The following is a 14,789-nucleotide window of genomic DNA, read 5'->3' on the forward strand; positions in this document are numbered from 1 at the left end:
AGTTGAGTTGGAAAACAACATTGGCTTACACATGTTGCCCATGTTTACCAGACAAGGCGGCTTTTTATTAATACTGCATGTTTATAGTCTACTTCTTCATTCTGAGCTGTACCACTGAAGTGCAGTCTGAAGAAATCAGTACTACTGTACCACAGTGAATGGGCTAGAATCTGCTTTCTTCATACTGCATACTTTTGCAGCCTGCAGGAAAACCTGGCCATTTAACCTCAGTATTTAAAGTTTTACTTATTTAGTAATTCATTCTTAAATCTTTCTATACATCTTTGTTATTTATGTGTGTAATCATCCTCCATTCCCTTACATGAAAAATAGCATTTCCCACTTTTCTCTCTTTTAAGAGAGCTGCTTCATGTGTAACTTCAGATACAGGTTTTGAAAACTACTAATTTTATTATTTTTTTTTTAATGTCAGAAGCCTCTTTTCCCTTATTTGCAAACAGTTTAGACCACTTACTCTGTTTTCACAGCATCTGATTAAGTCACCTATGTAAAAGGTGCAATCTTTTTTTTTTTTTTAATGTAATTTTGCACAAATGAAAGAACAGGCAGAAAGCCAATCCAATGTGAACAGCCCCGTGACAAATTCAGTAGGTTGGTACTATCCCTCTGCAATGTATGCAGGGACTGTGGAAAGAGGGTCTCATTTCATTAAAGATGAAAATGAAAAACGTAAAGTGTACTTTCATTACTGATGTGACATTATTGAAAGGAAAATGGGACAAATACATCTGTGTACCTGAGGCAAGGGTAAAAAAAAACAACTAGAAATATGTAGTTATCCTACAGCCACAATATGCAAGCACATGTGTTTGTATTTTGGGTAAAATATAAGCAACAGAATATTTTTTCTAAAATCAACTGAAACTGAAAATGTCTGCAAAAATAACTAATGGAACATGGGTGTATCAATACAAAACAGATCAACACCAACTTTCTTTAAACTGTTAAACTTTATTATAAATTAAAATTTCTTTACAAAAATTGCACATAATTGACCACTCTTAGGTTCTGATGCACTGGCATTTGCAATAGTTTCTTTAATCTTCAAGTTTAATAGTCTCTGCCATGAGTCCAATGCAGAAAAGGGCAGTAAGCAACCCTCTTAGAGCCTTCAAGTGCAACAAGCATACTTGTGGCCACGGCAGTTACACTTTCCTTAAGAGCGGCTGCTTTTGTTTTAAATCCTGTAATGAAAAAGTCTCAAAAAAGGTTTAAAAAAGGAAAAACCCAAAGTGGACTACTTGCTTTTTACTGTAAACACAGCCCAGTAAATTAATCCCAAACACAGATCTCTCAGGCATCAGTGAGAGTGTCAAGTGAATCAGGAACAGCAAAACAAAGAAAACAGAAAACAAAAGAAAAACATGAAAAAAATAATGTCTGTCATTTGGATTAACTATACTTACGTACATGATGCTATGACAATCTGGCAGGGCCCAGAAGCGAGGCCAGACAGGAGTTCATTTTTCCAGAGAGGAGGGTCATGTTAATTGTTTCCAGCTTCGTGGAAAGCAGACTGGAGGCTTGATATGCTCAGCAATACTCATCTGCCTTATGCAGATCTTAGGCATAGATCAGCCTGAAGAATCATTCAACTGATTTTGGCATTTAACAGAACTTATGGCTGACTGTACCCAGCGTTCAGAGATTCTTGCATTCTGTTCTGCAAGTGTTTAAACTTAAAAGCTCATCTAGGCTGACTCCAACCTCTTGGCACTTGGATACTAGTTTTCTCAGGTTATCAGTTTTACCTCCTCCTGACGCTTCAAACAAGAGTTGCTGCAAGAGAGGGGGAAGCAGATATAAGATTTAGCCAAAGCTTGAGCATCACCACATCTAAGGATATGGGATATGCAGAAAATTTATAGGAAACCTCAAACTGAATCATAAGGAGAAAACATTACATCTTTCCATAGTGTTGCACATAGAGGTAACTTATGAAGAGCTCTCTGATATAAATGATGGACCTGTAAAATAAAAACAAATATTAAGTCAGCAGAATGCTGTGCATTCAAAGTCATTGATTTAAAGCTCAAAAATCAAATGCAATACTTTTTTTTTTTTAAATCAGTTTTTCAAGCATTATGTTGCTGCCAAATGAAAAGGCAAGTTCACCTGACCTTAATTCTGACCTTTGAATATACACAGATAATTACATAAAGACAACTATTTTTCTTCAACAAGACTCTTGCCTTGTTCATTGCACAGGATGGAACACATTCAGAGAATAAAGTAGCTTTCCTTGTCCCTTTCACCTTTTAGGTTTTCTCCTATGACATCTATCACCTATCTATGCTTTAACATGGCTTTAGCTTATATGCCTGCAACAACAGCAAAACAAAATGGCTATTTTTTGTTTGTTCCTTGCTTTGTTTTTGTTTTTATTTTTTTATGTTTTTATTTTTTTTACACCATTTTACATCTGGAAAGAAGAGAACCAAAAAGGTTTAATGCAAACATCTACAAAAGCCTCCTTCCACTACTGCTATTTCAAGTACCAACCTAATCAGATTGCAATTGGTGAAGGGGTTTGTTAGCATTTAAAACTTTCATAACCATTTGTATATTCTCTCAGTAATCCTATAAATGAGCTGCTGAAGGGAGTGACAGTTTTCCAGGGACTGGAAATCCAGAATCTGAATCATAACCCACTCTTCAAACAATATTTTTACTTGTTTACAATAAATCACAGTTATCTGCAACTGTCACTGGTTTGTGCAGCTGTCAAAGTGCTCGCTATATCCCCAACTGGGCATTTCTCCCCTCTCTTCCACCCTCCTGTCCCTAAAAAATAAAAACAAATAACTGCACTTTGTGTGCCTGTTTAAGTGATTTTACTTCACATTGCATGGTTAGTTGGGTGGTTGCAGAAGAAAGCTATATGATTTCTTCTGGGTGTAATCCAACTACAACATTTTACATATGCTTTATTTCTAATTGGTTCATCTTTGAGAGCCCTCTTCTGAATTCCTTTGAAACAGTTTTCCAATTGTATAACTAAATAAAGCAGTGACCTTCTAAGTCAGTCTTACTGTATGTATGTAGTGCCTGAAAATGTAGTCCTCCTAATACAAAGACTGAAGCAGGGATCTGTGACTAATTGCAGATGACACAAAATCATCAATACAGAGACAGAATTAAGGTTGAGTACACAACCATGGAGTATTTGATGCTATCAACTAAGTAACTGCCTACTCAGGAGACAGTAAAAAAGGAAAAAGACTTCACAACTGAATATTACAGTAGCCATGCTACCTATTATATATCAGTTAAAGCTTTGTTTTAAAAGAAAAGCTACTGACAGAAGAGAACGGTGCTGAGAAGCAGGCTCTACAAAAATGACACATAATGTGAAACCACAGAGAAGTAGCTCAGAAATGCCACAACCAAGTGGTGAGTCACAAACCCTGGGCCTCCCAGATCCCCTTTAATACAAAGCATCTTTCCATGAGCAGAATGTTTTGGGTGACAGCAACACCACCAGGAAGATCCATTCTGTTTGAGCTGAGAAGTGACTCTGTTGCTGTGCCAAAAAACACTTATTTGTGTACAGAGGGATAAAAACACTCTCCACACAAATACTATATATTAATAAATTCATTATTTTAGGAGAAAAAAAAGCAGATAGCTTTCAGGGAGATCACTACTTAAGCTCTCTACATACATTTGCTTGGCAGAACCACCATTCCAACTCCTGTAAACAGTAGTTGTTAACATCTTCCAGCACAAGAAACCTTTTATCCCTCTATTGTATTTGAAATGCTAGTCATCTCCTCCGGGTTAAACAAAACAAAGTAGAATACAGGCTCCCCAACAGAAGAAAGATACAAATAGTTTCAGAAATATAAAATATAATCCTTTCTACTTCAATTGCTGAAGGTATTTCTCACTTGAAGCAAATGCTTGTGTTTATACAGAGAATATTTCAACTATCAAGAAACCTTGAGTTTAAGAGCACAGTTGATTTACATAAAGCAAAGGAACAAACAAACCTACAGAACTTTATAATTATTCATTTTAGTAAAGTGCATTGACTTACTTCTCTTTGTCCCATTAGAAAGCACTCGGCAGCAATGGCTCTGAGAAAAAGAAACAAAAATATTTATTCTTGAATTATTGTAAGTGCCATTATCGGCAACATACTGATGTGGAATGGATCTACAAATTCCTTGTGAAGAAACTGACTAACTTCCAATGATATTAATCTACGGTGGAAAGATAGAAATAGCCATTTTTTAAAAACAATCTTACATGAGCAAGACATTTCAGTGGTTCCCCATTATGAACAAACAGTGAAGAAAAAGATCAGTTCAGCATCACTGGATAATGGAGATTACTGCTATTGCGATATATAAAGGGGAGGGTAGAGAGGAGGAGACAGAAGTCAATAGTTGAATTAAAAAAGGCAACTTGTAAACACATCATTCATCTTTATCTGCATAATATCCATTCACATAAGCTTCTCCAAGAGGGAAATTCCATTCACTTGTAACTGTAAAGACATGACAGTACCTTGTCCGTTGCAACAAAGTAACTGTTTAAATAAAATAATGAGAGACTTCCAGCACAAGCCCAATTTGAAGGATGTTTCAGATTTACCTTTGTGATGTAAACCTTATAAACAAAAGTAATATCTATGAAAACAGATGTATGACTGTAGCATTACATTTTCCAGATGGCCAGGCATGTTGGGATATTATATGTAAACATCTTGGCTTGCAGTTTCAGAATTTGAACATTGCTCTCCTCCCAGTATCGCAGAAGTAGTCTGTAAAAGGCATTCATGAGAAAGGAACACTGCTCTAATCACTGGAAGTAGAACAGCAATGCAAAGATAAAAACACATTATACAAAATATATCATACCTAATCTCAACCAAGAGCTGCAGGTAGGAAAAAGAGGCAAAGCATCACACACAGTACTGACTGAGAATGTTTTCAGAAAAAGATGCACGTTAGAGTAACTACATGGTATAAAATCAGAGAGAAAATATGATCTTGGCACAGTACAAGATTCGTTTTTAGCAACTGTTCATTTGAAGGAAGACAAGTTACTTCTGCAGTCGTGTGACTACAAGCTGCTGCGCAGCCAGTTCTGCTCACCCATTTCATACAGTATCAACTTGGTCTACGGAAGCTACAAGCTCCACCTCAACAGAATTGCAACTTGGTTTAAAATGCAGCCATTCACCTTCCTACACCAAAAGCTAGGCGTCATATTCTCTCCCTGTGCCAATAACATGCTTCTTTAACATCTAGCTTTGAAATCGCAGCAGCCCCTACTGATGACAAACAGTAAGCATTCAGGGACTTAAACTTATTCAACAGAATGTTTGTGAGTTCACAGCAGCCGAATGCACTGATGCAAGTTTTCTAATCCTGGAAAGAATGAAGAATATGGTAGAATATGTTTTGAAATATTGTTCAGTAAAGTCAGCATGACTTTAATTGCTTTTGTTTCCCATAAGATCTTTCCAAAATGATTTGGAAATCACTTTCTAAAGTGATTTGTCTTCACTATAATGCACCAAGCCTTAAGGTAACACTGTTATATACTGGTATATCCATTTTATTTTGCTCCACATTGAAACTATACTTATAATAAACACAAGATTTTAATATATCACTAATATTCTCCATACACTTGAAATGTTGACATTTTGACTCGTGCAAAATGGATAAATTAACAGTTCCTATGTAATTATATACTCTTTAAATAGACTAGAAATCTGTAAAATCTAGAAAGAGATTGAGAAGATGTCAGAAAGCACAATATACCTCAAAAAAATGCAGTACGAGGGAGAGGTTTCATTCTTCTAGTAGAAATCAAATCACATGCATCTTGTAATCATGTACAAAGTAGTAGTAACTGTACTAAGTGTTCACCTTGATTACATGTATTTCTACATACCTCAGTGCAAGTCCAGGATTAGCAGGCATGGTAGAACAAAACCTTTCCAAAGCTTTGGAATGTTGAGATTTTGGAATACAGCTCAAGTAGAAGAAAACTACCTGTAAAATTTGAATTATAAATATTAATCTGCTTCATAGGTATCTAATTTTGCTAAGAATAATGGAGAAGTAAACTACAAATTTTGTGACCAAAATAATTTAACACCCACAAATCTTATCCCCTCAGTGGTACAGAAATCAATTCATACAGAAGCTAATACTACTAAAATTTTAGTCCTTCCAGCTCATATTTAGTAAGCAAAAAGAAATGCACTGAGTGTTAGCAAAACGGGACACAGGATTTACAGATCCAGAATAAAACTCACTGAAGTGCTCACCTTGATCTTTCCCTTACTATTCTATTTCTTTTGTTTCTCAACCACTGTAATAAAAACCGACAGCTTAAATACTGTTTCCATTCTTCAGTGTTAGAGCTCTGCAGACCTCTTTTGCTCAACCACCTCTTCTCTCCTTTACAGTTTCTCTTTTCACAACGAAAGAACAGTTTGCCATTAAGAGCTGTATCCACACAATATGAAAACACGTCACTTACTTAGGCTTCTCTTATCCTCTACTCAAGAAGTCACTGCTAGATACTTTCCGCTTGGAACACTATGCTCTCCTCAGATTTTTTTTTTAATTAATTCCTAGCTGCCAGTGTACATATAGTACCAATGCTGTATTTTGACAATAAGAAATACTTGTCAAAAGGATATCAGTCTTTTTGTTTGATTAAAAAACGCCCATGCAAATGTTTTTACCTTGTTATGGAACTCGTAATTGGTCCAATAATCAGCAGCACTAAAAGGAATTGGGTATCGTGTGGGGACCGTAACCAAACATCTGTTCACTAAGTCAGTAAAAACCTTGAATTCTTGAACTTTGTTGCTGGATCCAACAACCTTGTTATTCATAAAAACAAGATAACTGGAAGAAAAGGAAAAAAAGATAGTTCTGATGGCCTTCACTGAATAGTCCGGAGATTAAACTACTTTCCTCCCCTAACAACTTACTCCAGCCAGATGTTCTGAACAATTTCCTGCTGCATCACTGCACCAAGAGCTGCTTCATAAGCATCCAGTGCTTCACTAACACTTGCATGAAGAGACTGGCACAAACTGTGTATATTAGAAGTTAAAAAAAGTTACATGTTATTTACATAATGCACACGCTTCTAAATTAACGGTTAGAAATAAAGCTTTCCAATTCTGAGATAAACTGAAAACTGTTTTTTGGTTCAAATGCATAATGGACTAATTTTATCAGAGAGAATATTACAATGGGGAAATCTCAACTGCTTATAAAGAATAGCACAATCTATACCGTTTAAAATGCAACTCTCAAATTGTCTTCTATTCTTGTATCTCTTATTAATTCTTTTACATACTAAGAGTGCTCTGACAAAACCTGAAGGGACACACCCTGAGTAAATGATTAATGTTCTGCAACTGAAAACCCCATTTACTCAAACCCACTAGCTGTTTTTCAGAAATACTTTAGAAAGCCTCACCAGTAGATCTGCCAAAGATACGGGATTTGCTGGTTTACAATGTCATCTGTAAGATGCTCTTTATAGAGAGGTGCTGTAAATTCAATCGGCATTGGAAAATTCAAGAGATATCTAAAAGAAAAAAAGTGGTAATAAATGGTAACATCCCTTTACTCTGAAGATTCCCACACAGACATTTAGTGTAGAATCTTACTTCAGGAGATGTATTAAAAAGATGCAACTGCTGTTCTTAGTTTAACGCTGCCCAGAAAGATGTAAGAAAGTATCCCATAAAATTATAGAAACTTTATATAGAAAGCATTTTATTCTATTATTTGAGGACATGAGAAATGTTTCTTTCTCTGGCACAACTATCCCATAAAATACATCAAAACCTAGGATACAATTACCTACCTATCATCAGCTACACTGCACTGCCAATATTAAATTCAATGTAAACAAACACGACCAGGAATAAAAACTTAACACCCAACTTCGAGATAAAAACATTTCATGGCCTTATCTACATTTAAGCTTCAGCAAATAAGTTCTTTCTTTGAAAGCCTTCAAAGGCAGGTAACTTTTATAGACTTCCTGAAGTTTTCAGTATGCAAGCTTGCTATAGTTAAGTAGGTGCCCAAATTTTAGATGGAGTTCCAGCAGACTTGTTACCAACCTGCACTTTTTCAGCAACAATAGTCTGTTCATGAAAAGCATAGAGCTCTGGATGGAGGCCTTTTGTAAATGCCCTAAATAACAAGTTTAAGGTATGAAGTTTTTTCCTTCCAGCTTTGAAAAAGCAACTTAGGGATACAACATTATTTGACTGATGCCCATTTTCCCCATAACTTGCTGCCTGTTTTGTCTTTTTTCATCTTATGGCTTTGCAATAATAAGAAAAAAAATAGTTATGAAAGCATAAACAACTTACACAAACCTTAGAAAATATCAAAGCATAATTCACTGAAGTTTTACTAAGGTTTGCCAAGCTAAAAGTAAAAGAATTACAGGCTGTCCTGCTTTTCAAGAAAATGTCAGTATTACCAACACTTGCACAGAAAATATCATAAACATACCTTAAGAGATCCATGGAATCATGCTGTTGGTAGGTATTCTCAAAGAAAGCTGCCACAAAATCTTGCAACAGTGGAAGAACACTGCCTGACCTTTCCTGTTTTTTGTTGGTTTTTTAAATTAAAAAAATTAAATCAGACAAACCTGAAGCTGATAAGAAAAATTTAAGCATAATAAATTTTAAGTGCCGTCTATCTCTGTAATACCCCTTTGCTTCAATCTCTCAAAAATAATGTTTAATTAAGTCAGTAGGCAAGTAGAAGGAAAAAAATAAAAACTTCTTACAGGACTTTACTATTACTGTCTATTATTCTTTCATAAGGATACTAACACTGGATTAGAACAAACAGTTTGAGGTGTAAGTTTATCCATGCATACAATTCCTTTGGTTACATTAAATCTTGTCATTAATCTTGGCAGTTCTATATTAAATTCATATAAAGAAGAACAAGACATTACAAAAATATCATGAAGATTAAGTGTTTGAAATGACATAGAACCCCCAAAACTTTTATAAAGCCAGCAGGCCAACAGAGAGAGTTTCAGGGTAGGGTATTACCTGTGAAATAAGAAATTTACACAACTGATAAAAAATTTCTGCATTCTGAGGACTCTTCTCAAACGCTCCAATCCACACTCCATAGGCACTTTCACTCTGCTCCATCTGCAAATATAAGGTGGCCAAACTCTCCAAGAGCAGACAGTTGTTAGGGCAGAGCTCCAATAAAGATCTACAAAGTTCTGCTGCAGACTCCCACCTAAAGTAAAAGATAAAGGTTATGTTTAAAAAAATAGAGTTGAGCAATCCTAACTGGAAGTGTCTGGAAACATCTTACCTTTCAAGAAGCTTCAGTAAAGCTATCATGTTCCTATAGAGAGGAAAGCATACAGCTATTCTTTTGTCAGCCTCAAGGCTTTCATCAGTACATGTTTTGACTGCATCTTCAAAACAAAAATATTAGAGTTAAGACCTTAGACCTTAAGTAATGTCAAGTGTTACTTAAAGCTTTAACATCACAAAAATTATTCCTTAATCACAAAATTACAAAAGTATGGGAAGCTCTCAGCAATGCTCATGAGTTGTTAAAAACAGGAAGATGACTATTGTTGGAAAAGTTCAGGTTTTTTTCATTAACACATCACAATGAGGATAAGAATGAAAAAAAAGTCTTTCAGGAGTTTCATCCCTTGTTCATTTAAAAACAACAAAAACTCAAATAGAATAGGAAACATCCTACGAATGAACTATTCAAGCTGACAGTATATCACCTACTTAGAATTATACAGCAGTAATTCCAGTATAGCTGCTGAAATCAGTTCTATTGAGGCAAGAACTAACATGGGTAAATTTTTTTATGTTAAGAAAAACAAAGTTACTAAATTCCAATACTAACAACACATTATCATGGCTAGACTACCTCCACTCCTACAGGAGGACTATCTACAAAGATTATGCTTGAATATTTACTTGCACACCATATTATCATCTGCAGCATACTTAGACTCCACAACAGTTCAATATTAGTGAAGCTAACACACCAAATACTGACATTCAAACAACACCACTGTGAAGTCAGTGCCTGGCAGTGCCTAAGTCAATTTAATTTCTTCTGGTATCTTCATTATACTTCTTTCAAAAAATTACTCTGTTTATTTAAACTCCAAATGAAGACAAACAGAGGCTTTGCTCTGCATCTTCTAAGGAAGCATAATAATCTTTCAGTAACATAGCTTTCCAACTGATATGCCCCACTAGGGATGGGGGAGATAGAGGGGTATGAGCACAGAAGTCTGGCTTTTTTAAAATCTACAAAAAGAAGTAATGGAGTACTGTCACAAGCTACTGTTCCCTATCTTGCTAGAATATCATAGTTCAAAGAAGAAAAGCTACAGCTTTCAACCAGATGAAAAAGTGCGGGTATTAACTATCCAAACCATGGAGTTTCCTTATTCTTCTGTTCAAATCAAGATGAAATATGTGCTGGATTTAATCCCAGTGGTTTAACATAGCAGCAATATCACACCACCAATGAAATTTCAGAAGTTGCATAATATTTTTTCAACTGTAAAGAAGTGAGTAATGTATTGAGCAGTTTACTCCCTTAATCTCACCTTCAAACATAGCTAACAGTGTATCAGGATCAGTCTTCACATCTTGAACTGCTTGCCACGGTATTAGAAATGGCTCTTTGTTCATTATCCTTGAGGGACCGACGTTAGCTGGATCATAGAACTTGACTGGGAGAATGTTGAATTCAATTAAATGTATGTAAGACAGCCAAGCCAAGCAACGGTCACTTAAAGTCAGGCGTTCTGATATTATCTTTTCATTTGCTGATTTTAAAGCATTCTGTAAAGGTTAGAAGAAATACATTGTATGTTTTAACCACATAATCTTTTAGGTATAAGAATGAGGAAAGGAAACAGGAAAAGTTCTAATGTTCCAAATCTTTCCTATGGAGAACAGGAAATAATTCATGCCCAATCAAGATTAAATTTGACTTAGTGAGTGTGCGACTACATTCAAGAAATACACAACTATATATAATTTCTACTAATTGTTTCAGAAAAATTGCTGAAGGTTTTTCTGTTGCAAAGAATGATTTTGAAACATTCCATCTCCCAATGCATTTTCAAGCAGTACTCTGCTTCTCACTAATATTTCCAATATACTTTTTTGAACAATCACATGCAAAACTAAAACAACGCAGTTATACTGCAAGATCTGAAATAAAATCATTAGAGCAAGCAATGAGAAAATTTAAACACAGCTGCTCCTGAAACAGAACAGAATGTCATGGTTAAAGGTATGCCAACCTTTTTTCTGGAAGAATGGAGTACAAAGAATGCACTTACAAAGGAAATAAAAATATCTGAAAATTTAGGCAAAATTCAAAGTATTTCTTGAGTAAGAGGTGAAAACTGAAGTTTCAGCAACATTTCGTTTATCCACTCCTCATAATATTTTAGAAAGTTTTCTTTCGAGTTTCTAAAGAGAAGTATTACCACTCCGTTTCAAGCAGTACTTTTACCTAGAATTTTTTCTTATTAAATAAGGTTAAATAATTCCCCTCACTATAGTCTTTTTCAGTGACACATTACAGGTGCACAACCACAAAAAAGTGCTTTGGTGTAATACTCTGAGTTCAGGTAAGAGAAACCAATCCACTTTCTCACCTCATGTACTCTAGACTTCCATTTCACAGCACAATACAAACCAAACTATCAGTACTACTGCCTTCAGAATAGCTGTTGGAGTAAGTCAACAAAGCATTATAATTTTCTATTTAAAACTGAGCTAGAATAAAACATTAACAGCCTTAAAACAACCAAGAAAATTGTTTTAAGATATAGCAAGCAATAAATGCCCCCTGCTGGCAGGAATGAAAACCTCGTGGTTGAAATTACCACAGCTCCAACTTTCAGGACTCATTCTCACCTTCATTCCCAGTTTGTGGGCTATGAGTCAGCAACAGCAACCTGAATTCTCTTTAAGCAATAATAAAAGCCTGAGCTTTTTTTTTTTTTTTAGTTCACAGGATCTCCAATGCCAGAGATAACACTCCCCAGTTTTTGAAGCGGGGCAAAAATGCAAAATAACAAGCCACTATATTCTTCCAAAAAAAATAACTGATTTGACCACTTCTGTAGCAACAAGAAACATCCGAATACCTGAGCAAGACAGCATTCACAGAGAAGCACTCTACTGCTAACCAGAAACTAAAGCAATTTCCTATAAGTATTATGAAGCATAGTGCACATCCTAGGCTATTAGCAACCAATGCAACAGAAAATATGCAACAAAGAAACTAAATGTATATGCAAATTTACAATTATATTGTATTTTAAAATACAAGTCCCTAGGAGACTTCCTCTAACAAAAGATGCAACACCTTTTCTAAAGTTGATGCTAACGGAGTCACAGACATTAGAAAGATGAAGGTACAAAGACAGATCTTGGGGTGTTAACTTGGAAGTTACCTGCAGCAGAAGAAGAGCATTCTGGTATCTTCCTGTAAACAAGCTTAAGTGAACTCTGTACAAAGAGTCTCCAGAAGCTGGAACGATAAGAGATTGGGATTTTCCTCTCCCTCAGTCACTTCCATTAGGAACTGCAGCATCCTCCCACACACATAGTCTTTTCCATCAAAGGAACTCTCCAAATTCAAGAACTAGAGAAAAATAATTTACATTAAAAAAAATACTTGCAGAACTTCAAGGTTAAAGTTTAAAACAACATGAATAACATACTTTGAATAATATATTTTATCACCTTATGAACAATTTTTCCTCTCCCCACATACCAAAACCTCAGAAAACACTTAAAATATTAATGATCAACTTCTGATGTCCTTGTGAACATTAATTTTTGCAAACTTATATAAAAAAAGCAAATAAAACATCTTGATTTTAAATGACTGATTTTCCTGAGGAAAAAGTGACTATTTCTACAAACATTCTGCAAACAGAACTTTGAATTACTTCATTGTGAGCCAAACTTTCACAAGCTATTCTATTGGCTTATTTAGACAAATTCCACTTCCCTATTTAATACACACAACTTCTACAGTAGGAAATTCATACAATTGACATTTTTTACTTACTGTCCACCAGATCTGATAGGATGGGGCATATTCCACTGCTGTTTCACACATTTCCTGTATCTCCTCCTTTGTTCCTCTTTTTGAGAAGAGTCTGAGGTAATGACACCAAATCTCAGGATTTTCTTTGTTGTTTTCAAGAGCTCGAGCCAAAACATTTAGAGTAGAATCCAAACACTCTGACGATGAGCTGCAAAAATCAAAATAATGATGTTTAAAAAACAGACCTACTATGGGTTAAGAAAAACTTTACATTATCTTCCATTATGTTTCCTCCCTTCTTTTTTCGGTCTTTTTCTTACTATGCTTATAACTTAGAAAGCATGCTCCCTTCAGACTGCAAGTATTTTCTTTGTACACTGACCACTGCATTTCTATCCTACATTTTTCTGGTGACCTGCTCTCATTGTCACCACTGCTGAAATGCATCACCCACCACATCACTGTGATCACATCTTCTGTTTGCTATACATGTTCATGGAGACCAAGCATCAATGAATGTCAAAGGGTACCATTTTTTCAACACAGGAATTCAGTGACATACCTTTGCTCCATATCAGCACCATCTGCCTCTGACATGAGGGGCCAACATAATAAAATAGGAAGCATTACATTAAGAGTAGCCCCTGTACTCTTTTAATCTGCTTTCAAGAAATGAATTATTTGTATTTTTATTAAAGAAATTTCCTTAACATCAGAAAAAAAGCTTGATTACAGTTCCATGGGTAAGGTATAAAACTAAAATGTAAAAACAGACCTACCCTTCATTTTGGTTCAAGTATTTATATGCAAGTTTAATCCAAAGCTGTACGTTGCAGGGGTTTTCTTGGACGCTTGCCTCCAAGTTGGAAATGTCATCAGTCTCACTTGTAAAATATCGGATATCATCTGGAGTCACAACAGTATCAAGAGCTGGAATTCTTTTTTTATGTTCTGCAGTGTGGGCTGCAAATGAAAAAAAAAAATCTCTTTTCAAAACAGAAGTGACTTGTCACTACACAATTCATATGAGGAGCGACATTCCTATATACTAAATGTAGCCATAGTCAAGAACAAAATATGATTACTTCAGCATCTTAAAAATTTAAAACTGTAACATGTAGAAAATTGGTTATATTTAACATGTGAAGACAAGAAATAAATAGCAATAAAGACTGTTTCTTAGGCCAAAAGACACCAACTAAGTGTCCTTAAGAAATGGACATCTATGTCAAATAAAGGATTATCTCAAAAAACATTTATACAGGAATACAGAGGATGTAAAGAAATCCCAAAACTCCCACTTCAATGATTAGCATATATCAGGTTACTGAGACTCAAGCAAGCTTCCAAGTCTCAAATGATGTTTAAAAAGCAGCTTTGCTTTTTACCTCCTGATCTTATCACTTACGATCAACACTGTACAAGTTTAAGCTAACAGATGAAGTTTGCTACTTTCTATAGTTCTCAGGGAAAAAAAGACAACATCTTCTGAGGAAGCTGTAACATTCCAGGGACCTCAATGTTCCTGTTCATGAAAAGATAGGCAGAAATCCCATCTAAGCTTCTAATCACACCTTATACTAGTTTGTTGATGGTTTTTTTTTGTTGCTGTTTTGTTGTTGGTTTTTGTTTGCTCTTTCTGGTGTTTTTTTTGTTTTTGTTTTTTCTTAT

General features: G+C 35.2%; 1 protein-coding gene across 1 annotated transcript in view; it reads right to left on the reverse strand.

The window, feature by feature from the left end:
- Window positions 1-952: 952 nt before the first annotated feature.
- The window catches only part of ZFC3H1 (zinc finger C3H1-type containing), a 37,990-nt gene continuing 24,153 nt past the window's right edge, over window positions 953-14,789 (reverse strand). Inside the window, 16 exon segments of the mRNA XM_085221332.1 lie at window positions 953-1,800; window positions 1,926-1,988; window positions 4,061-4,100; window positions 4,688-4,789; window positions 5,932-6,032; window positions 6,734-6,899; window positions 6,986-7,090; window positions 7,483-7,593; window positions 8,538-8,632; window positions 9,095-9,293; window positions 9,372-9,477; window positions 10,648-10,885; window positions 12,517-12,581; window positions 12,584-12,707; window positions 13,140-13,326; window positions 13,898-14,081. Of these exon segments, the coding sequence (XP_085077458.1) occupies window positions 1,663-1,800; window positions 1,926-1,988; window positions 4,061-4,100; window positions 4,688-4,789; window positions 5,932-6,032; window positions 6,734-6,899; window positions 6,986-7,090; window positions 7,483-7,593; window positions 8,538-8,632; window positions 9,095-9,293; window positions 9,372-9,477; window positions 10,648-10,885; window positions 12,517-12,581; window positions 12,584-12,707; window positions 13,140-13,326; window positions 13,898-14,081 (2,024 nt within the window). The 3' untranslated portion in view covers window positions 953-1,662.

This window comes from Meleagris gallopavo, chromosome 1, assembly GCF_905368555.1.
Source record: "Meleagris gallopavo chromosome 1, MGAL_WU_HG_1.1, whole genome shotgun sequence".
NCBI classification, from domain to species: Eukaryota; Metazoa; Chordata; class Aves; order Galliformes; family Phasianidae; genus Meleagris; species Meleagris gallopavo.